At 43.9% G+C, this 23,124-nt stretch overlaps 1 protein-coding gene across 1 annotated transcript in view; it reads right to left on the bottom strand.

Moving 5' to 3' along the window:
* ASXL1 (ASXL transcriptional regulator 1) overlaps nt 1–23,124 on the bottom strand; it is a 33,422-nt gene that overhangs the window by 8,102 nt on the left and 2,196 nt on the right. The window contains 8 exon segments of the mRNA XM_084854566.1: nt 757–853; nt 953–1,116; nt 3,584–3,721; nt 5,023–5,116; nt 6,013–6,129; nt 6,131–6,310; nt 6,732–6,840; nt 10,738–10,820. Coding sequence (XP_084710692.1) covers nt 757–853; nt 953–1,116; nt 3,584–3,721; nt 5,023–5,116; nt 6,013–6,129; nt 6,131–6,310; nt 6,732–6,840; nt 10,738–10,820 — 982 coding nt within the window.

Genomic DNA, 23,124 nt, shown 5'->3' with positions numbered 1-23,124 from the left:
AAATACAGCATTCAAAATGGCTATCAATACGTTCATAAGACCAATTGCGAGACACTTTGATTTAGACTGGCTTTTTAGGCCAAGAAGTGAAAAGGCCTTGAACTATGCAGACCATTCAAAATGCTCAAGAGAATTCATGATCAGAAGCAAGTGTAGCGCTACACACTAAAACACAGAGGCAACGCCACACCAGGCAGGCCACCGCCGCCACAGAATGCTTTTCTTTCATTTTTTATAATCCACCTGAGTCTTCCCATAGATTTTTAAAGCCACTTCCCAGAAACTAGGAGAGAGTGGACAGCATTCAGGGGCTTGTGCTCCAGTAGGTTTGCAGCAACCGATTTCAATGGACCCACCTACGAGGAAGGCTGGAAAAAAGGATGGATGCTGGAACCAGAAAAAGCAGCCCACATTTTTTTGTTAAGATTGTTGGGATCTGCGCTCTCAAAGCAGGAGGCGGCCACGTCATAAATCAAATCAGCCTTGCTTGAACAGTGCTACTCAAGCATCAGGCAATGAGTTGAGCAGCTTGCCAAACTCGCATCTGCAACACACGCCAGACTCATGTTGTTCCACCTGAACTGTATCATCTGATATGGCTCCTGACACATCTGTAGATAGGGAGGGGCCAGGCAGCCCCTTGACTGTCAGAGGGGAATTCAAAACCTCCTCCAAGCAGCAGCCCATGCTTCAGAACCGCAAACACCCCCCACCCCCCATAAACACCAGTCACTCAAGAAGAACCAGTGCACCTACCATCAGCCAGTCTCTCCCTCCAGCTCTGAGCAGCATGGGTGAAGAACTCATTATTCAGTGCGCTTCCACTAAGCCGCATCAGTCCATCTGTCCCAGCCTAAAGGGAAGCATAGCACAGTGGACAGGAAGTGTGTACCACTATCCTGAAACAGAGGGGTAAAGGCACTCCTAAGAGGTAGCTGGAGGGGATTCATACCTGCCTGTCCACTTCAGGAAGGAGAAGCAGGAGCTGCTGCTGGAAGTGCAAGGGCAGTGCGTTGAAGGTTCTGGAATTTATCAGCGCTCGCAAGTTTGTGTTGACTAGAATGGAGCCAGGCGTCTCAAAGTCTATATCATCGCCCCTGTTCCTCTTCATTTGTCCTGCAATTTCCAAAGGGCCAATAAAACCAGAAATATTTACACAGCCAACACTCAAGAACCCCCCCCCCTCCACAGAGCTGTAGCCTTTCGACACAGAGAAAGCTCACTCAAGGGGGTTTCTAAAAATCAACACAGCCAATACTAACACAGATGCAAGGAAGATACAGGCAGCTCAGAGAGAAAGAGGCAGATAGACAGACACTGATTCTGACCCGGTTCAGATGCAACCATCAACCCACAATTAAGAAACTGTGGCCTGTTGGAAGTGCATGGGTTCAAACTTTGGGTCCATCAACAATCCAGAGTTCTGGGTTTGCAAATAATGGAGAACAGCTCAGGGACAGGGCATCGCTGGGTTGTTTAGCACAGTGGAAATGGGCAAGCAGTTGTGAGCCATCTTGCTCCCACATGCTCCTGAACAACCCATGATTAACAAACCATGGGTTATTTGTTGCATGCGAAACGGGACTCTGTACTTTCTTTTGGGAGGCGAAATTGTTCATTCTAGACATATTTCAAACAGCCTAGATTGAACAATTGGGCCTCTCAAAAGCAAGTATAATATCATCAATGAGAACACTCCTTGACCTCCTGCCCAAAGTGTTCTGCTACAAGGAAGTGGTGCCTGGAGCATGTCTGGACAGATGAGAGCCACCCATACGCTCTGAAGAGGAGCTCAGCAGCTACTCCAGGCACAATGGCCTGGTGCCACTCGCTTCTGGCAGCAAATGCCTGTCCAGCCTATACTTCAGGGGGCAGCAGCATCTACTTGCAAAACTTTGAAAAAGCACCACAAGACAGCAGGATGGCAGTACGACATCCGGTTATGCTGGGAGACCAGATATGCTTAAGGCATTACTTTCATTCCTAAACTATTCTGGATAAAATGCACAGCATTACTGAAAACAACAACTGGTGCAGAATGCAGCAGCTAGAACACTTAGAGGAACTAGGTGTTCAGATACACTGGCTGCATATTTGTTTCTGGGCCCAATGTAGGTGCTGGTATTAGCCTTGGAAGCCCTAAACCATTTGGGACCAGGTTTGGAATCTGACGGACTGCCTGACCCTGTATAAGCCGGCTGAAGATTTAAGATCACCATCTGAGGCCCTGCTCTCTGGTGCACCAGTGAGAGCTTTGAGATTGGTGAATAAAGGGCTGGCCCTCCCATGAAGCAAGGTGAGACGCCCGCATCAGGGTGCAGTGGTTGGAGTGGTGAATTGCTCTGCTCCCCTGCCCATCCCACTGCTGTCATCCCACTGCCTCCAGCAGGTACTCTGGGGAGCCTTGCCAGCTGCTCCCCACTGTGGCATTTGCTGCAGGAAGAGAACAGCTGGTGGGGTTTTTTGGAGCAGCTGCCTACCCTCAGTTTCCCAAGTCACACACCCCTTTTGCCACTGCCATGCCATCGCAATGGAGAGCCATGAAGTTGGAAGAAGCAGCTTTTCACAGAGCTGCCACCACGGTGGCAGCAAAGTTAAGAGGGCCCGGAACAAGGGGAACACAGTGTGGCGGTGGGAAGGCATGCAGTGCAACAGTGCTGTGTGTTCTCTCTCGCTTCAGGAGGCTACAGAGCTTGTATCGGGACATAGCGTTTTCTGTGGTAACCCCGTATCTTTAGAGTGCCATCCCCCCCGGAAGTGCATATGGCCTCATTTGTGGGGCTTCAGGAGCCTTTTAAAGACTTATTTATTCCAGTCTGCATTTGGTTAAATTTAGTGTACTGTGCTATTAACTAAGATTTCATTTGTTGCTGCTATCTGTTTTGTTATTTTCATAATGTACTGAATATTCTTTATTGTTTTAATGATTTGATTATTCATTTTGCATTATAAAGTATTTTGAAATCTGCTTTGTGAGGGATTTTACCCAGAAAAACGGGCTAGAAATTGATGAAACAACGTAATAGTAATACTATCACTTTATCCCCTGTCATCCCCCATCAAAACATTTACAGTTTTATCAATAACTTTTAAAACCTATTTTTGCACAAGCAGAGCAATCAGTTGTCTTTGCTCCCGCTCCTTGACTATTTGTACACAATTTTATTTATTCACAGGAGCATAGACCAAGGTTGCATTATTTAATATTTTTACTTGTCTTCTATTTATAGAATACAAAGAGCAGCTTATATTAAAGAACGCAATACAATTAACAATCAAACCCATGTAAATTTTAAAAATAGAAATTTAACATAGTGCCATCTAAAAGCAGCAAATTAAGAATCAGTTTAAGAGAGCAGCAGAACTATGTATTAAAGTCTGACAAAATAAAAATGTTTTCAGTATCTGTCTAAAGGACAGCAGAGGTAGCCTGATGTATCTCCACTGGATGGGTATTCCAGAGTGGCAGCATTACAACTGAGGAAACCCCAAGAGGATGGCAAAGGAAACAGAGCCTATAAAAAGCCGAATGGCTTCCTTCTGAAAGCAATAAACCTAGATATGGATGCTGGACCACGCCTACCGCTTGAGGGTTTACGGAATCCTCGGAGCAGCTGAGGAGGGTCCCTGGTGATTTCTGTCCTGCTGCGAACAGCGCTGCTGCACATGGCTGAGGAGCTGCTACTGCTGCTCTCACCACCAGCTTGTCTCCCTGTGAACCCTGAAAAACACACACCAGTGAGCAGGAGGAGACCCACTTCACAACATTTGCTGCTCCCCACTTTCCTCATGGCAACCCCAGTATTATTAAATACAACTTCCTAACAAGTTAAGCAGCAATGGCTGTCAGGTAAGGGCATGCCTAGTGCATAAACACCATGCTACAGGAACCCCAAAGGTTAGCATGAAGTAGCCAGAGTTTGCATAATTTATTCTGACTGCCATTGTCTGGATTTCTGCAGGGGACAAGCCAAGCAAGAAGCAACACAGAATGCAATAAGGCACAGCACCCCCACGAAGTCCACCCTGGTTTCAAAGTCTCCCTTTCACACCCTCCTTACGCTTACGAATTGTTTTTAATTGGTTTATTTATTGCTGGTTGAATAACTTGTATGCCTCTTATTTTGCAACTGTATTACTATTATACGGTATTCATTTTTATAACATTATGTACACTGCCATCCACCCAATGGATGAAGCGCGGTTTATAAATGTTAGAAATAAATGCAACAATAAAAGAATGATTACTCCCCTCTGGTGGATTCTTCCCTTCCTGTCCATCTTTAAAATTCCAAGCCTGCCAGCAGAGCTTCTCTCATTCTTTTTGTGCAGTGCCTACATGCAAGCACTATGTAAACAATAACGATGCTTTGGTGATGGGAATATTATCATTTCAAGGTGCGCTCCTATGTATGTCTGGACAGAGAAAAGTCCTAGAACTCCCAGCATCCCTCCCGCCAGCCACACTGGTTGGGGGAATGCTGGGAGTTGCAGGACTTTTCTCTGTCTAAACACGTGTAGGATTGCACCCATAGAGGTTAAATGGCCTTGGAGCTTTTGTTTTACTTATTCCTGCAACAATGTTATAAGGCAGGTGAAGGTGAGAAATTTTAAGCTGCTCAAGATCATCCCAAGAATCATGACTAAGGATTTCAACACAGGTCTCCCATGTCAACACCTGGTAAACTGTCTACAACTGGAGAGGCTATAGGTGTCTCGTCTTTCTGTTTTTGCTCTGCTTCCCCCAACCCCTGCCCTCATTCCTCTCATTTTTAAGAACAGTGCTATGGGAAGGAACAGGAACTCCAAGCTGAGGGACAGGCACTTCAATTTAAAGCACATTTTTCAGGAAGTCATATTATGGACAAGCGCAGCGCACAGAATATAGAAACCTGATTAAGAGAACTAGCAGATTTAACAAGTACCAAAGAAATCTCTACTGCAAATTACACTCAGGAGCAGCTTGATGGGACTGGAGAGGCCATGCAGATATGTTAGCCAGGAGTAAGGAAGTCTGCTCACCTGATGAAGTTTCCATATGAGCACCATTTACTTTCAAAGGAGTCAGAACAACACGGGGAAGCATCACACCTGTCTTTTTCTTCTGTTTGCTTGCCTATGTTCCAGAGATGACCAAAAGAGAGCATTAGTAGGAAAATATCGATGTACCCTAAGGGGACAAGCAGCCTCCCCTCTTGGCAAGACCAAATGCTTTGATATCCTTTCCTTAACAAAATCATTTGTAGCAGAAGATGCCAGCTCAATGGGGGTACAATTCCTTTCCTAGAAATGGTCAGAATACTCTGAACTAGTACTCTGAAGAGGGCCTTTTCTGCTGTGGCATCCCAGCTGTGGAACGAGCTCCCTAGAGAGGTTCACCTGGCGCCTATGTTGTACTCCTTCCGGCACCAGGTGAAGACCTTTTTATTTTTCCAGTATTTTAGTGTCCTGGTCTTTTAGCCTGTTTTAAATGTTAGAGTATTTTAAATCTATATTTCCCCATAGCTGAAGCTCTCTGGGCAGTTCACAAAAATACCACGCACTTGGCAACCCTAGCGTTTGATCTGACAAGTGCAACAGTTCAGAAGGGCAGTGGCTCATTCCCACAGTTGCACTGAGATTCAGAGAGACCTAGAAAGCAGTGAGACTTTCCAAGAGGTTCTGAATGTCAGCATCCCACCATCTAGACATGACGATCTTGTCTCCACTGTAACATTCGGGGACCACAAAGTTTGGCTGGCTATCAAGGCTAGCCAAAATGTGTGGACCCCTGAGCCCTACATCTGATCTCTGTAACCATGGACGGAAATACACGATGGGGAAATACTTGGCCAAGCAACACAACTGCTTCAAGAAATTTAACAAATTTTATCATGAAGCACCCAGTAATGTTCACTTTAAGCTAGCGTTTTGGGAGAGAAGTGAATGAAAGTTGTACCCTTTCTGACCCAGTCTCCCAGGCTGCGCTCTCCCAGCTACCCTGATCCATACCCCAGATCCTATCCTCCGTACCTGTGAAGCTGCTCTATGGCTCTCCCGGACAGCAGACACACTCTTGCTCTGAGGCTCAGTGGAACAAGAGGCATTTGAAGAGGTTTCATCTAGAGATACTGGAAAGGAAAAATCACGCCATCAACATCCACAGAAGAAACAAACAACTCAAGATTTGGGTAGACAGACACTTACCATCATTGTCGCCACTCACAGTGCTGGCAGCTTCGTTGGAGCCACTGCTTTCAGCATCAGCAGTATCATCTAGCTCTTCTCCTTCAGGTGCAGACAGGTTCCGAGACCACTGCACAGCATCTTTCTACAAGAACCAATCAGAGCTCTAATTAATTCTCCTTCATGAGCCAAACTGGAGAATCACATGGAAACCCCTATGCCTAATACCTAGTCATTGCCTGGTTGGCAAACACATTAACCTTGATCCAGCCACTTTGGTAAGATGGCATGGACAAGAAGTGCTAGAAGAAACAGGCCGTATGCTAAGAAAGCAGATCTCATAATGCTAATGCTTGAATCCTATACAATATTCTATGATTGCTATGCAAGCTGAACAGCAAGTTAAGATATATTCATTGAACTGAGCTATGAGCCCAAAGGCTGGCATAAAAGAAATTCTAGACCCGAGTTCCTATCATATGCCAGGTGTTAAGTTCATAGAATATTCATTAGCCAGCTAACCTTCATCCAATCCCTGGACAGGAGAAAGAGTAATCCGGCCTTACCTTGAGGGTGAAAAGGCTGATGCGCCCAGGGAGTTTGTAAAAAAGTCCATCACAGCTCCTTGAATTGGAGTGGAGCATAGCATTCAGGCAAGCCAGTGGGGATGTGCCACTGAAGGGAGGAAAATACGCATAAATGGATCTGGCAGGTCAGACACCCTTCGCTTTATACCCGATGGAAAAATTGTGGCAAACATTTGGTACTTTGATACCCCTACATAGCACACCATGATAAACACGGTGAAGTTCCCAAAACTCTTTCAGTCTGACTTGACATGACATAAATACCACATCCTCTCCATCAACCTTCTCAAATACCTGACTACTTCGCAGAATCACTGTTTTTTATTTCATGAACTATTAAGGCACACTCTTTAGTATCAAATTATATTCTGAAAAAATAATTTTCAATCATCCTGCTGAGCAATTTTTGCTGAAGGGCAAAGAGCTGTTTCATTACAGACCATCCAATACATTTCCCATGCTGTGCTTGGGAAGAGGGGAGCTCCTTCAGTTCCCACTGGGGCAAGCATCCAAACTACATAATCATGTGCTTTGGGTTTCTCCTAGAAGTGCAGAAAAAACCTAAGCCACATCCCTTCTTCCAGATACTTGTACAGCACTGAAGACGCCACTCTATCTGGAGACCAGAAGAGTTCTAAATCTAAAGAGGACATGGTTAATAAAAACAGAACTGAAAGTTGCTCTAAGGCAACATTAGGCAACATTTTCAGTCTTAGAAATAAAACCCCCAAGATGTTCTGAGCTTCAGCTTTTCAAAGAAGGAAGCAGGTTTGACAGAACTCTTGGCTTCACCTTCAGTTCAATTTGTTTGCTGGAATCTTTTTCTAGAATTCTTTTGATAGCCACTGAGGAAACTCAAGCCACTTCTTTGGGAATACTGTAGGGAAATCCCATCTGTACCTTTCTGTAGTTATAGATAATTCCTCTCCCCTGATACCCCCAAACCAAGAGAAATGCTGAAGGGAAATTACCAGCTACAGAACTATGTATTTTCCATGAACAACCCTTGTATGACATACACATAGACGCCAGGGTTTTAGGAGGGAAAGCACCAATATCCATGCTGATCTGTGTCCCTAAAGCTTCTCAATGGTATCTCCTCATTTAGATAAGATTAGCCACAACAACAACAACAACATATAAAATATTAGCTGATTGGAAGAATCTGTCACTGTAAAATTTGTTTATTTCAATAACCAAAGCCCCACAAATAATTTAACTATCAACATTAAGACAAACCTGCAAGGGCTGAGCTGCTAAAATAAACAGAGAAATTGATCAGAGCTGCATGCAAGAGCTCTCCTGCTAATTAAACAAAATTTGAAAAACAGAAACAAACCAATTTTTTGGAGGTGTTTAAGAAGAACAATACGATTTCGCTTTCAAGACACTACAATTTCCCCTTGCACAGCACTCTCGCAGGAGCTCCTCCACCCAGAAGACAGAGAGGCAGTTACTGCTCCTCTGACATTCTTCCCCCTTCCCCTGCTCCTAGGAGGGAAGATAGCCATTACCTACCTGCTTTCTCCCTCTTAGACTTAGAGCTATGGACTCTCTCTGCCAGAGAGAGAAAGAGGTAGAAAGGGAAAGCACCAAGCCAGCTACACCGCATTTACCCTGGGAAGATAGCAAGGCTGTGTGAGTTTGCATCTCAGTTCCTCTCTGTGGTAGACAATGAAGTGAGAAAGAGTCAAAGATCATCTGCTTGCCTGGAGGTGATTTTTGCTCACCATAGGTAACCAGGAAAGTGGCTTTTCACAGGCAGAGCCTAAACTGACAGAGGTGTTATAGGATGACCTTTTATGTTAGAATGCCAAAGAAAGGAGAGGTGAAAATCTGGGTTAGTCACTTTGGGATCGTTAAATATTAGAAGTACTCATAGGCCTGTGATCTGCAGTGACCAGGCTGGCAAAAAAAAAACCATGCCAGAGAAAAGAGTCATTTAAATCCCTGAAGGAGACTTTTTGCAGATGCTCCATCCTTTTTCAGAAGTCATTTACCTTCTGTGGACATGCAGTGGTTCCATTGCAATGCCGGTTACATGTGGGGGGAAAACAGCCCATGGAAAAAATGGGAAAACAAAGCGGAATTAACACAAAATGAAATGTTCAAACTTGCAGACAAGCCACTCACGACAAAACAAAACAGGGAGTAGTCAGTTTGGTCCATTTTATTTTTGAAACACAAAGAAAGCAACTTCACCAACCTGGTGTTCTCCAGAAGGCTTGGATTACATCTCCCAGCAGCCTCAGCCAGCACAGTCAATGGCTAGGGATGATGGGAGGTGAAGTCCAAAACATCTGGAGAGCACTAGGTTGGGGATGCCTGCTCTACAGGGTTAAATACAGGCAGAGAATACAGATATAACTAATTAGATCTATACTATTATTTCCATATTTAGGCTTCTGTCTCATTTAAAGCTGTTGCCCAATGTAGGATTACACTCTAAACATACTTTTTTTTTTGCAAGTCTTGAAACAAATGGTCTCAGTCTAGGACACAGCATCAGAGTGTACCAAGTTAACTCTACCATTCTTTGCAGCCATCACATTCACAGACACTTCAGTTCTTTTCTGATGATCCTGCCCTACATCCGCTGCTAGATTGTTGGAACAGACCCTACACATGTTTGCATACAGAGTTTTCCTACAGTCTACTACTGATCACATGCAGCTCAGGGGCAAGGCCTGCCACCATGACCCCACTAACTCCAGATTTGTTCCCTGTTTGAAAAGGGCTTTTAAGCATCACTTATTTATCCTGGTCTAACAACAACTAATGGATTTTGTCAATGGCAGTTCTCCATGTAATCCTCTCAAAGACTGACTCCTTAGATCTACAAGCCCAACAAAATCTGACTTAGTTTGAACTTATTTTTGGCTACCACTAAATCCGCTCCACTCCTCCTCCATGTCTTTCAGTACACACAGAGAACTGAGAGCAAGGTCTAATTTTCACTTTGCACCAGGATTTGGAAGAAGTCAGAAATAGTGCCAGTCTCTCTCAATGGCTCTGATCTTCCCTTGCGCCTGGTGTAAAGCAATGGTCACTTTGGAGAAGACCTGGGAAGTCTGAAGCTGTGAGATACTTGAGCATCTCTCACAGAATTGGAATGTTGGTCTCTTGTGCCTGGCACAAAGTGGAAGACCTCTCCTCTTCAAGCTCTCTGCAGTGAGATAATTCAAGGGGAAATTGTCTTTCATTTCATACCAGGTGTCTACGAGAGCGGCAGGGATATGCCCAAGTATATGTTCATACTATGTTCTAGTATATATGTAGCCTGAACTCAACAGTAAGCATAATACTGATAAATGTGGTGCTGTAATCTGTTCCTTGTTTGCACCCCCCACATAACACTTATGTGGGGGGTGGGGGGGATGAGGCTATCTCATAATCCCATGGGAAAGAGCACACACAGTGAAAGCGAGGAGCAACAATAATACCATCTAGCAAATACCAAATGGACAAAACTAGCAACATGCTACTGAAGCACAGGAACTCTGCAACCATTTTAAAACAGTGAGTTAAATGCTCACAATATGACATCATTAGTTCCATCTCTTTTAAACACGGCATTTACCCCTTGTCAAATACAACTACTTATCATGACAGGGACACATGCAGTAGTAACTGCTGTGGTAGAAAAAAACAAAATGCTCATGCAAACTCAGCCTATACATTGAGACAAAACACAGCACCACCACTCCCCCACCCCGAAAACATACACATCTCCATAGCCTTCCCCATGCCTATAACCGGCACTTGGCATATTAAAGAAATGCATCACTCCAATTAAGGGCACAGCTCTCTGTCCAAGAGATCCAGGAAATGCTCCAACTGAAGCTAAAGTACAACATATAGTACATTTTCAAACCAAATGTGGATTTTTAAAGGCAGAGGAAGAGGTGGGTTAGAGAAAGCAAAGAAGTCAACTTCATCCCATCCCACCCCACTCTTTGATTTAGACAGGAAGATCATTACCAACCTCATTTCCTTTAGACCTTCTGTTTCTATGACCTGCAGGATCTGTTTTGGGGTCATAGGTCCATCAGAGTAATTTTCCAGCACCTGAAAAGACAGAAACATCCCAGATTTGTACAGAAAACGAGATAAGAACTTCAGGACACAACAGTCCAAGCATATGTCCGCACCTATTCAAAATGACAAATTGGCTTGGCAGACCAAGATTAGATTGGCAGATACATTGTCTACAGGCCAAGCTAGATGAGGCAGAGGCAATTCATGGGACTGGATCTCCAGACCATCTTTTTTCTTAAGCAGTCACATGAGGTGGGACAGGACTGAAAAGGAACCAATGCTCTAGGAGGGAGCTGTTTAGCCCTTCCCCTAGCTCCTTTTCCCAAACTAAATTCCTTAAGTATGCTATTTGCCCTGCTGGATATCATACATCTGCTTTGGCCCTAAAACCATGGTTGCTTGTATACTGGGTGAAGCAGGGTATCTGGGCACAACTACGTCTTCCAGGTTATGCAGCTGTCAGCATCTCCTACTGAAGCAATGGACTACAACAGGCAACCATAACAACTTTCTTTGGAACGAGATCTCTTGTCCACTCGCTTTCCAAAACACCAAATACTGCTAGCATAGTTGAATAAAACTATTGCCAACACTTAACACCACACTTTGAGTTCATGTCTCTCATTATTTGAGTAGGAACACGGAACACAGGAAGCTGCCTTATACTGGCCCAGCTAGCCCAATATTGTCAATGCTAACTGGCAGATGCTTGCTAGGTTTTCAGACAGGATTCTTTCCAGACCTACCTGGAAGTACTGGGGATTGAACCTGGGACCTTCTGCATGCAAAGCAGGTGCTCTACTACTGAGCTATGGCCTCAGTAAGGAAGCACAGGTATTTACTATGAAAGGCATGAGTCCCTCCGACCCTAAGCATCCCAGTCTGGCAGGCAGGATGTCCTTGGTTCTGATCTATATGCCTATTGGAGGCAAGGCTTCTGGAACCAGGAGCAAATGGTGCTTCCACTACCACCCAAATTCATGCACTTTTTGAATGGGGTGCACACTTAAATTTCAAATATACCCCTACAAAAGCCTTCATTTAAAAGACTCTATTCAATTATCTCTATGGCGGGGTTCAGGCGATAACCCTAAAACAGACCATGGGTTATGTGATGGTTGTTTAACCCTTGCATAACTCATGCTCACTGGGTTCGCACATGACAGGGGTTGCATATTCAAAATAGTGGCTGTATGTGCTCTGCAGCCTCACCATGGGTTAAATAACCCACAGTGGGCTGTTGTGTCTTGCAAACAGCCCCTACATCAAATTAAAATACAAGGCAAAAGCTTGAAAATAAGCAATGAGAAAAAGTGCACGTCACTCAGACTTCTATGTAGAGCTGAGGAAAACTGGGACAATATACTTTTAATACTGGGGGGGGAGGGCTTACAGAATATGAGTAAGTCTGATCAGCTGGGTTTCCTGGCAGTTTCCCCCTGCTAGCCTTGTACACAGGATAAAGGGGGGGGGGGAGAAATGAGGGAAGAGGAGAGGCTTCTCCAATTCTTATGACAGTCTCCTGCTAAATAAAATACCTTCAAAACCTTGTATTCATCTTTGCATAAAAAAGATGAGAGAAATGTCTATCCCGCCTTCACCAACACACTCCACTCCTTTTATTCCTTGATGCTAACACAGAAAAATATGTCAGCACAGAGGTGAGACCCCAGATTACTATAGGTACGCTGTCAAAACACATATGTGGATCTGCAGATTCCACGCTGTGTTAGCACATCAGGATGTGCAAATATTGCATGCTCATGGGACCTATGAGCACAGACCGCAATCAGTCAATGGAGCCATGATATACGGATGGCATTTCCAATAGGGCACCTGCAGGTACAGGTACACCAGAGATCTACTCTGGCGCTCTTGCAACAAGCTGAGATTGTAGGCACAAATCTGCCCACACAAGGCTTTTCTTTGCTTTCCACACTCTGGCCGCTTCTTCCCAGATAACCCCCTTTCCCTCATTCCTTTCTGATTGGACATCACTGTAACTCCAGTCACCAGTAGCCAGAGGAGGGGGGAAAGAAAGCAGGTGAATGGAAGGTACTGGGGTGGAGGTGGGGTGGGTGCAGGTGGGGGCAAAGAAACTGGCAGAGGGGGAAGGGAATTGCTGCAGCAGCAACAGGCAGGAGTAGGTACTATTATCTGAATATTTTTATGCCACTCCTCAGCTCAAAAGTCCCCCAGAGAGGTTTACAAATAATCCACTAAACAAGACAATCCTTGCCTGCAGGCTTACAATATAAAAAGACATGGCACACAAGGAAAAAGAAATGGGGAGGAAGGGGAAAAATTAATTGTTTCAGCAGTGTTGGTGGAATAGCCCCACTTCCCCTTCTCCTCTCTCAGTACAGCCTGCTGGAATGGCTGCTGGTGATGACAGCTGAGGGAGGCGGACTATTCAAGAGGGAGGTCTATGAAGGGACAGAGAGCTTGAAGGGAGGGAAGGAGGCTGGTCAGTCGGCCACAACTGAGGGAGCACTGTAATTGCCCCAGCTGCTTGCATGTGACCTCCACGGGAGGCTTTGAATGCCTCTTTCTCTGCAGCAGGACTTGCAACAAAGGGCATCCAGGAAAGAGCTCTAAGCAACTCTGCAGCAGCAGGAAGATGGGCAGAGCTGAGATGGCGAGTTCTTTTATTTTAAAATTGGAAGGCAAACCTCAGTATGGAGATCAAGGGACGCTTCTGCTCTCTTGCTAGCAGCCCATCTCTGTCGAGGTATTTTCCCCCACTGCTGATTTTAGAGTTCTTGCTCCACAGTTATTCTGGGATCCTCGCCTACCTTTCTACAGGGCAGAGCTACAAAATGCAAAGCTCTGGGATCACGGAACAAGTCCGATTTTCAGAGGGAAAATCCATACTGGTTCTACATTTCTATCACTCTGGGGTCTACATGGTTTGGTTGGGGGTCAGAGATTTGCATTACAGATTCACTCCTCCCTCCATGTTGTTCCAAGTTCGCTTCTCTCTCTCTCTGTGTCTGCAAATAATGATTTTCTTTTCAGAAAGGAGAAACAGACCGACATGGTGAAATCCAGCAGGCAGAAAAGGGCTAAACTGCTCTTGGCTGGAAAGCTGTGTGTATCTCTTGCAAACTGTGCAGGGGATGTGGCAGCAGCTCTGGGAAGGTGCTGAGGACAGGGTAAAAAGCTTTTCTTTCTTCATTTTCTTCGAGTCAATACAGCATTTGGAAAATATCAGGGAGTGCTCCACTTTTATAAAGCACCCCTCATCCCAAATGCGGTTGGAAGTTTCTAATGCAAAATATCCTCTAATATTCATCCTATTTTGGCTCCACAGCCCTTCCTCAGGGAACTGTAAGCTTCAATCCTATGCACATCTTCCTGGGAGGAGACCCCATTGAGAACCATGGGACTTCTGAATGAACTTGCGTAGGACTGCTTGGCAACAAACCACTTCAAGAAAAGGCAGATTGCTTGCTTTCTCTACCCAGTAAAATTTCAACATAAAACAAACATGTGAAATCCCATTTGAATGGAAGTTATATGAAAATGTTCCTACATGAACTTCTGTTGAAAATTATCAGAACCTTCTATGATCTGCATTAAGATTTCAATAGAAATTGGATTAGATGTGCTCCTTTAACTTCTTGGACTGCAATCCTAAGCACACTTTCCTGGGAGTAAGCACCACTGAATTCAGCTGAATTTACTTCTGAGTAAACATGAATGAGATCATTCTGAGTTGCATATAGAGATGCAGGCAGGTTGCACTGAGAGGCCGTGAATTCCTCCTGTGGCTCTTTTGTGACTGAACATAACTCTCCTCTACCATCAGCAGCCATTTTGTGACTGGCGCCCACAACACTCTCAAAATTCCATATGTCCACAAGAGCCCAAAAAGGGAGGGGCCACATCTCAGTGGCAGAAGACACGCTTTGCATTCAGAAGGTCCTAAATCCAATCTTGTTCCTCCAGGGAGGGTCGGAAAACTCCCATCTAACACCCCGGAGAGCTGCTGCCAGTCAGCATTGACAATACTGGGCTAGATGTTCCAATGGTCTGACTCAGTATAGGGCAGCTTCCTATCGTCCTAAGATTGGGGACACCCGTTCTAAGGATTCAACTGATAGACCAGGAATTCTATCCTCCTAGTATGACAAGAGGGTGGAACCCTGTAACATTTAAACACAGAGATCTTGCTTGCTGAAACTGCACAATTCATAGAAGTGATGTGGGGCAGAACATTTCCCATTTCTAAAGATGCTTTGTTTCATAAAGTGATTGAGGACATAATCTTATGCATTTTTAGACAGAAAAAAGTCCTACAATTCCCAGCATTCCCCAGCCAGCCATATTGACTAGAGAATGCTGGGAGTTGTAGGTCGTTTTTCTGTCTAAACATGCATAGGATTGCGCCCTTAGTAACATACTGAACTGATACAATAACAGCCAAATTGGACAGTTTCAAAATTGTAAATTAACTTTTAATCAGATGGGTATGTTAGTATGAATATTTTAATAGTTTTAAATATCTAGTTTTAAGTGCTTCATTTTTCTCTTAAAATGTATACAGTATATGGAGGTGCGCACATTATCACATCCTTCAAAACTCCCAATAAAAATAATTCCCAATAAAGCTTTGAATTGGTTTCATCGCTAAATCACATTATATGTGATTTACTGAATTAATTTCCCAAATTTGAATTAATTCAAATTTCCCAATAAATATTTCAAATCAAATATGCTGTGCTACTTGAAAAATCAGGCAGCTGTATAGCACATAAAGTGAACATAATAAACTAAAAAAAGAATGCTAAGTCAAACAAACATGCTAAATCAAATTTCCATCAATTCTGAGCACTGGAAAATGTTCAGATACAAATTTTTCCAGAAAATCCACATCACTAATTCATAGCCATTAGACATTGTGTGAAGGCACAAGTCTCAAACTTGGGCAGGATAACATCCAGATTTTAAAAGCAGCAATATTAAGAAGCTTCCAGAATTCGCTTAAAGCATATAAGGCCCTTCAATTGTTTGGCATTTTAAAGTGAATTTGTATGGCTTTTAAATTGTATTTATATTAGCTTAGATATATTGACCTCGTCTGCACAATCAAAACACAATGATCAAAACAAAACAAAAATAACCCACAGGCTGTTGTAGGGTTATTTGAGGGTTGTTTCCCCCTCAAAAAAGCCATGCCACCTGGGTTTGGAGAATACAACAAGCAGCTTACATGCAGGTAATTGGGGATCGTGCAAACCGACCCAATGTAAGCTGCTTTGTGAAGGCTTTTTGCCTTAAAAAGCAAGGAATACATACCTTAATTTTGAGTCAGAAGTTAACTTGTATAGCCTTTCCTGAGAGACACAATGTTACAATGCCACCTCTGGTATTTCTCAGCATCTGTTTTTAAAGATGCTGAAGCCAGTCAGCATTGAGGGAGGGGGCCCTAACTGTTATCAGACAGTTACTCCTGGTCCTACGAAAAGTATCTTGCTATATTGCCCAAACAGGGCAATGGAAAAATATGACCTGTTTAGATGTTCTGGGACAACTGCACCATTATCTAACACACTCTATACTTTGGACCTAAAAATCTTATTGCAGGACTCCCAATACTTTCTGAATATTGAGTGCACCGAAATAAGGAGCTTTAGGTCTACAACGTTTATCCTCACTCAAAGGACAAGCTGGAAACACTAAATGTTGTGTGTGTATGTGCATATGAAAGCATTGAGAATGGAGATGCTGCAAAGCTGTGTCAAGGGACAGCGGCTGGAGGCCCCCTCAGAGAGCTGAAGCAGCCATCTATTGGATGTCTTTGCTAGAAAGGAATGCAGTCACTAACCACTAGCAGATCCCCATCTCTTCAAAGAAAGAAAATGTTCAAATCTGTCATACTGCAGGTAGGAATCTGCCTACACTTCCCAGGAAAAGTAAAAGCAAATTATATCCACCATGAGACACAATCCTGAGAAAGGGATATACCAAGTGCTGTGAATTTAGCTTGGCAGTGTGAAGCAGACAGCTAACTGTAATGGAAGCTCCCAGGGAATCTAAATAAGACAGCAATCTATGGCCGCTAGACAGCCATAGTATATCTGGTTTTCCGGGAACTGACCTCGGAGCCCATGCTCCGATTCCCAGAGAATCGACCTCCCCCCACTTCCGCGCTGCCTCTGAGGCAGCGCAGAACATCCCTGTCCTCTGCGCTCGCAAAAGGAGCCCGGAGCAGCAGAAAAGGGGTATTCCAGGGGGCGTTCTGGGGCAGGCGGAAATGCCTGCATGACACATCCAATGTGTCGTACAGCAGCCTCCTCCCCTGCTCTGCCCTCCCATGGCTAGACAGCCGCAATCAGCTATCTAGCAGCAAGTGCAGGGCAGGTGAAGCGTAGAGGAAATGAGTTCGGAGGCAGCCGCCTACCTGAATAGGATTGCGCCCTAAGTGATGTAAAAAAAGTGTTAAGCTACATGGCACTGGAGCAAGCCATTCGAATTCTGTGTAAAGACAACTGCTAACATCAAGTCCAAGGCCTTATTCGGAAAGAGTTAGCATTCCTTACTTAAAAAAAAAAAAAGGAAGCCTGATTCTGATGCGAGGGTTGAGCTGTGATGCAAGTTACAGTTTTGTGCCTGTGACAGAGTAATGCTCATAAGACACAAATTACACTTAGACTATTAACCTGGAAAGAAATGTAACTGGAGCCACCCATGTATGGATCACATGTAGCAGCTCTTTAAAAGTCACATGCGAGATTAAGCAGAAGTTTGGAGAAGCTCAGCTAAAAGACAATCTTAGCAGCATGTTATACTCCAGCAAACACACATATAAACATCAAAGTACAGAAAGTATGTTCCTAAGGAGCACTATTTTTTACAGACATGAAATGTGTCATACCTAACCTCACTTTGTAATGATTCCTACTTTCAGCAAATTTGGACATACTGCCTACCGTACCTGTTAATGAATGTGTGAATACGTTCTGGGTACTGGATGAAGTCAACTGTGATAAAAAGCACAAGATGCAAGCCACATTATGTTCATGGATATCTCAATGAAAATCAATGCTCAACAGCATGGCTTAGTGGTTTGCTCCCTACAGTTAAAAATAAATAAATCAACACACAGTTCCCATCTGAAAAGGCAGAATACTACAAAAAAAAGGAAAGCTTCAACCAACTCTATCAGTTCAGAAGTCATTTTTAACAAAGCACGCAGGAGTGAATATTCTAAACCATTTCTTTGCCAGATATCACAAGCTGTATCAGTCAACAAGGAATGATACCTGCACTAACTTTCCTGTTAACAGGGCACACTTTATCTTCACAAATAACTTTCTGAAGCAGTTCTGATTGAGGAACAGGGAAATAGCTTCAGAATAGAGCAAAGAACTGGAGGTAAGGTCTGAAAACACATCCAGTTATGATGACCCAGACACCTCAGAATCCTGGGCTGCTGCTCCTTCAGTTTGTTCTCTACCAAGATTAGCAGTTTGACCTTGGCATGGGTTGGGTATCATTCCAACTGTGTATATTTAAAATCTTTTCCTTAGAATCTGCATGGCTAGAATGTATCATGACACCCCAGGGATACAAACGCTACCACTGAGAAAGTCAATGGTCAAAAATTATAATGAAGAATGCACAAAACTTCATTTTGAATAAAGATCTATTTTGGATGTATTTACAGTCAGCTCAAGAAGCAACTCACAAACCAGGTGCAGGGACAAGAAAGCCTCTAAGTAGATAATCCAACCTGAGGTTGAGCCAGCAAGAAACCAGAAATAGAAAAGATACTCTTTGCATATAAGTAAGCCTCAAAACAAGAGGTAAAACTGGTCTCAAACAAGTTCACTCACAGACCAAGGGGTCAGCAAGTCTTATCCAAAAAGAGAGCTACTGTGTCATTAAAAGTGCAACACAAATGGGGCAAAGTGAGTACAGGGGTCTGACATACAGATATAGACTCATCAAGAGCAATCCTTTGGCCCACTAGACACTGTCTAGTGGGCCATAGGATATGCTCATTTCCAGGAACCAACCTCGGAGCCCATGCTCTGAGGTCAGTTCCTGGAAAACCGACCGCCCCTCTTGTCTGCACTGCCTCAGAGGCAGCGCAGAGAAGCCCCATCCTTCGTGGTCGCAAGAGGAGTGCGGAGCGACTGACAAGGGCGGGGCTGGGGGGCATTCCGGGGCAGGGAGAGCAGAGCTGCATGTACGACACATCCAATGTGTCATATGGCAGCTTCCTCTCCCAGTCGCACCCCCCCACACCACTAGACAGCTGAAAACGGCTGTCTAGCGAAAAATAGCAAGGCAGGAGAGGTGTGGAGGGAACGATCCCCCCATGTCTCTCCTGCCTTGCTTTGGATAGGCGGTCACCTATCTAGTTAGGATTGCGCCTTAAATCTCAATAATTTTCAAGGGTAGTCCAAGGCAAGAGACCATATCCCCTGCAACCTTCCCCCGTCATTCTATCATGCTGCTGGCACTAGATGAAGGTTAAGCGGCAGCAAAGTATGCCAGGTTTCTACACAAAATGTTTGACCCACAGAGTGCATCCCTGCCTCAAGTATAGATGGGAGCATTGTAATGAAGGTAATGAGGAGCCTGCCTTGTTGTTCATTTCTTCTTCCTCAGTTTGAGGTACACAGGTGTGAAAAACCTAGCAGACTCTTTGGGATCATCAATGTGCAAATCCCTACTTGGACTTCATTGTTTCACCGGATGGGACTACACAGCAGCCTTGTCAAGAAAGGGGAAGATTCTGGAAAGGAAGCTCAGGATGATTATCAATCTTGAAACATTCTCCATAAAAATAGTTTTTAACATTCTTTCTGGAAAGCACTATGCTTAAAATCAAAATCCAGGGGGAAGGGTCTCAATTATTGTAGGGTAGCCACTAAGAAATCTAAAACCAGTTAGCCAGAGGAAACTGATCATTTGCATCATTTGTTGCTAGCTGGGATTAAGTGCTGCTGTCCTTAGTGGTAACTCCCCAATGCTGGGGATTCTAATCCATTTTTGCAAGTGACTACAAAGGTGCGAACTTATGGGATGTGGTGTCAAATCTCAATGAGGCAACCCTGGAGATAAGGCATGTATACAGGGCCACTAGCGATCTATCATCTTTGTATCCCAACCTTCCTCTACAGCAGGGGTGGACAACTTGTGGCCCTCCAGATGTGGTCAGAACTGCAACTTCCATCAGCCCCAGCCAGCATAGCCCATGGCAAAGGCTGATGGAAGTTGCAGTCTAACACCTAGAGAGCCACATATTGCCCATCACTGCTCTAAGGTCTCAAGGCAGCATACACAGATTTTACTTACAGTGCAATCCTATGCATGCCTACTCAGAAGTAAGCTCTATTGTGCTCAATGGGACTTACTGCTTGGTAAGTGTCTATGGGAGTGCAGCCTTAATCTTCAAACCAACCCTATGAGGTAGATTAGGATGGGAGAGAGTGAGGCACACAGTGTGCTATAGGGATAATGTGGGATTTGAATGCAGGTCTCTGCAGCCCAGCTCCAACACACTCCCCACTATACAACATGGACTCTCAGAATTAGTACTAATAAAATGAACTCCCTTAACAGCTAGATATTATAATCCTATCTGCCTCCCCTTCAATATCTTAAAATTAAAGTATATATTATTATTAGCTAAGAAGGAATCATTTTTTTGTCTGGACTTCATAGCCAACCAAAGATTTTGGTTATTACCATCCCTGCCCCCTCCCTCCAAGTTCTCTGGCACATGCAGATAATCTGGGGAGAGGTGGTATCTTATCTCTCCCTTCCACCAGGCTTTTGAGAAAACCCAAAGCAACACAGCAGCTTTTTGCTGCTTTCAACATCCCTATTGCCTGGAACAAAGCAAGAGATCATAATTTTGAGCCAGCACTTGGGAAAGTCAAAACAATGAGGGAGACTCAAACTGTTTCTTTCTGCAAAGACTGGTATGGAGTGACAAAAACATTCTTCACTCCACTGTCCAAGTTCTGCAAGAGGATTTGGGAGGGGTGTGATCTCTTATGCTCAACACAAAATCAGCGTGAATTCTCTATGAATTCTCTATGACGCATAAATAACCCATGAGAGAAAAGGTCTTTCATGTCACATTGGGCATCCATGGGAACATCAGACAGCAGTCTCCATAATTACGCTTATAATTACTGGCAAACTAGTGATTATTTTATGGACCCCTGCAGATAGAAAAGATATCACTGTATGAATCAATACCTTTACCCTAAACTAATACACAGACCCGTACTATTCAGTCAGTGACCAAGAGTCATACAAGTACAGACAGTTCAGAAAGGAAACCACTAGCTAAGAACAAAAAGTTTCATCCTCAGTCAAGCAATATACAAATGACAAATCCAGTCAACAGCCATATATGATCTGCACAGCTTTACAGCTTCTTTTTAAAGTAGAAGGGAAACATTACTTCCTGAAACCAATCTCTGAAAGTAGCGGTAAAAGCACAGAGCTACATAATCCACAGCCTGCAAAAAGCTGAGCATGCCATTTGCAACGTCAGTCTTCATTTTCACGTCACCGAGGGGCGGGGGGGATGTTGTTGGAATTCTGAAGAAAGGTATCAGCAGATGGGAGTCTATTCCCTAAACACATCTAACCACGCTCCAGTTCTTCATATTCCCTCTCACACCTCTCTTTTTCATTACTGCAAATGTGGAGAAGAGGGTTTTGTTGTTTTTAAAGTATCAGAGGAACGCAGGAAGCTGAGTCAGACCACTGGTCCATCCAGCCCAGTTTTGCTGACACTGACTAGAAGCAGCTCTCCAGGGCTACAGGCAGGATTCTTTCCTAGCCCTACCTGGAAGAGCCAGGGAGTGAACCTGGGACCTTCTGCATGCGAAGCAGGGGCTCGACAACTAAATTACAGCCCCTCCCCATAGAGCATCAAAAGTGCAAACCAAAAAAAGAGACATGCCTCCATTTAAGATTTCACAATTCACAAGCCATGGAGAAGTCTTTTGCAACTACAAACTTAATTCCTGAAATAAACATTCCTCAGAATACAAGTCAGTTTGCTTTCAGGAATCAGTACAAAGTACTGAATCTTCAGATTCCTCCAGTGTAATCCTATGTATGTTTATTTGGAAGTAAGTCCCATCATGTCCCACCACCACACCCAGTTAAGCATTCAGAGGATTGTTCCAGAGGTAAAACATTACTCACTTGTCTATTCCTAACGACACTACATAATTAATTTGTTAAACCTCTGACAAAGCAAGCCAGAAATTCTGTCCATACCTAGAGGGGAGATATTTTAGAAGAGATATTAAGAAATCTAATCAACGCCCACTAACTGTTGACAGCTTTTTCAGGGTGAACGCCTTCTTCTCTTACCACCATAAATGGAAACACACATTTGTACACATGCACTCACCTCCAAGAGTGTACACTCCTCACTCTCTCAGACATAACATGAGATTCTATCTTTGTATGTTCCTCACATCTGCCTAGTACTTTTGACCAAGAATATGGAATTGAAAATGTCTTCTGAAAAATGACATTCTCTGCACCTAGAAAGAGCCTGTGAAAAATCTACTCCTGAACAAGAGGACAGCAGGCTTCCTCCATATTTGTAGGAAATCTCTTCCTTATAAAAGGCAGACAGTAAATGCCATCTTACAATCATAATATTTCAACATATGCTGTACAGAAAAAAGAGAGCGAGAGAAAATGGTAACTTGTCTCTTCTCACAGAATTTCCCTTCATAATGGCGGAAATGCAGCCCTTCCCCCACTTGATTATGGGAGTAGAATTCCCAGCTTTTACGCAGATAGAGCATCCTGCTGCTTAAACACAACAGCAGCAAGACACTATATAGGAATGACCCAGTGCTGCTGTAGCCCATTCTCTTATCTTCCTCCTCCTCCTGCAACTGTGAAGAGGAACCGGAGTCCTCTCTGCTACAACCAATTGGAGGTGGGGGAGAACTAAAAATGAGAGACTATCCTGAGCAGGCAACAATTCCTATGTGATACCTTATTGCCTCAGAAACCAGAACAACCTGTCATGGCCTAAGACAAGACCTGAGAATCTATTTGGCAATGACAGCTGGGAATTGCAACAGCTGGGCAATTTTAATATGTGGAAACATAGAGGTGTATCCTGGTCAGTCTGAAGACATGAACATGTGTTTAACTGAAAGTGGCCACTTTCATGGCCTCTTCCAGTTAAAAGGGACACATTAACCAACTGTAAGGGATTCCTCAGTCCTGCCTCCACCCTGCCATTTTTGTCTACAGATTTCTACTCGGAGGGAAGAGTCTATTCTCTACATATTGTGGAAAAGGAATATTGCAACTTTTTGAAGGC

The sequence above is a fragment of the Heloderma suspectum genome, chromosome 4, assembly GCF_057233095.1.
Source record: "Heloderma suspectum isolate Gila_16-S chromosome 4, 16-S_ref, whole genome shotgun sequence".
Taxonomy (NCBI): domain Eukaryota; kingdom Metazoa; phylum Chordata; class Lepidosauria; order Squamata; family Helodermatidae; genus Heloderma; species Heloderma suspectum.
Note: the sequence above shows the minus strand (reverse complement) of the source record. Positions and strands in the feature narration are given on the sequence as shown.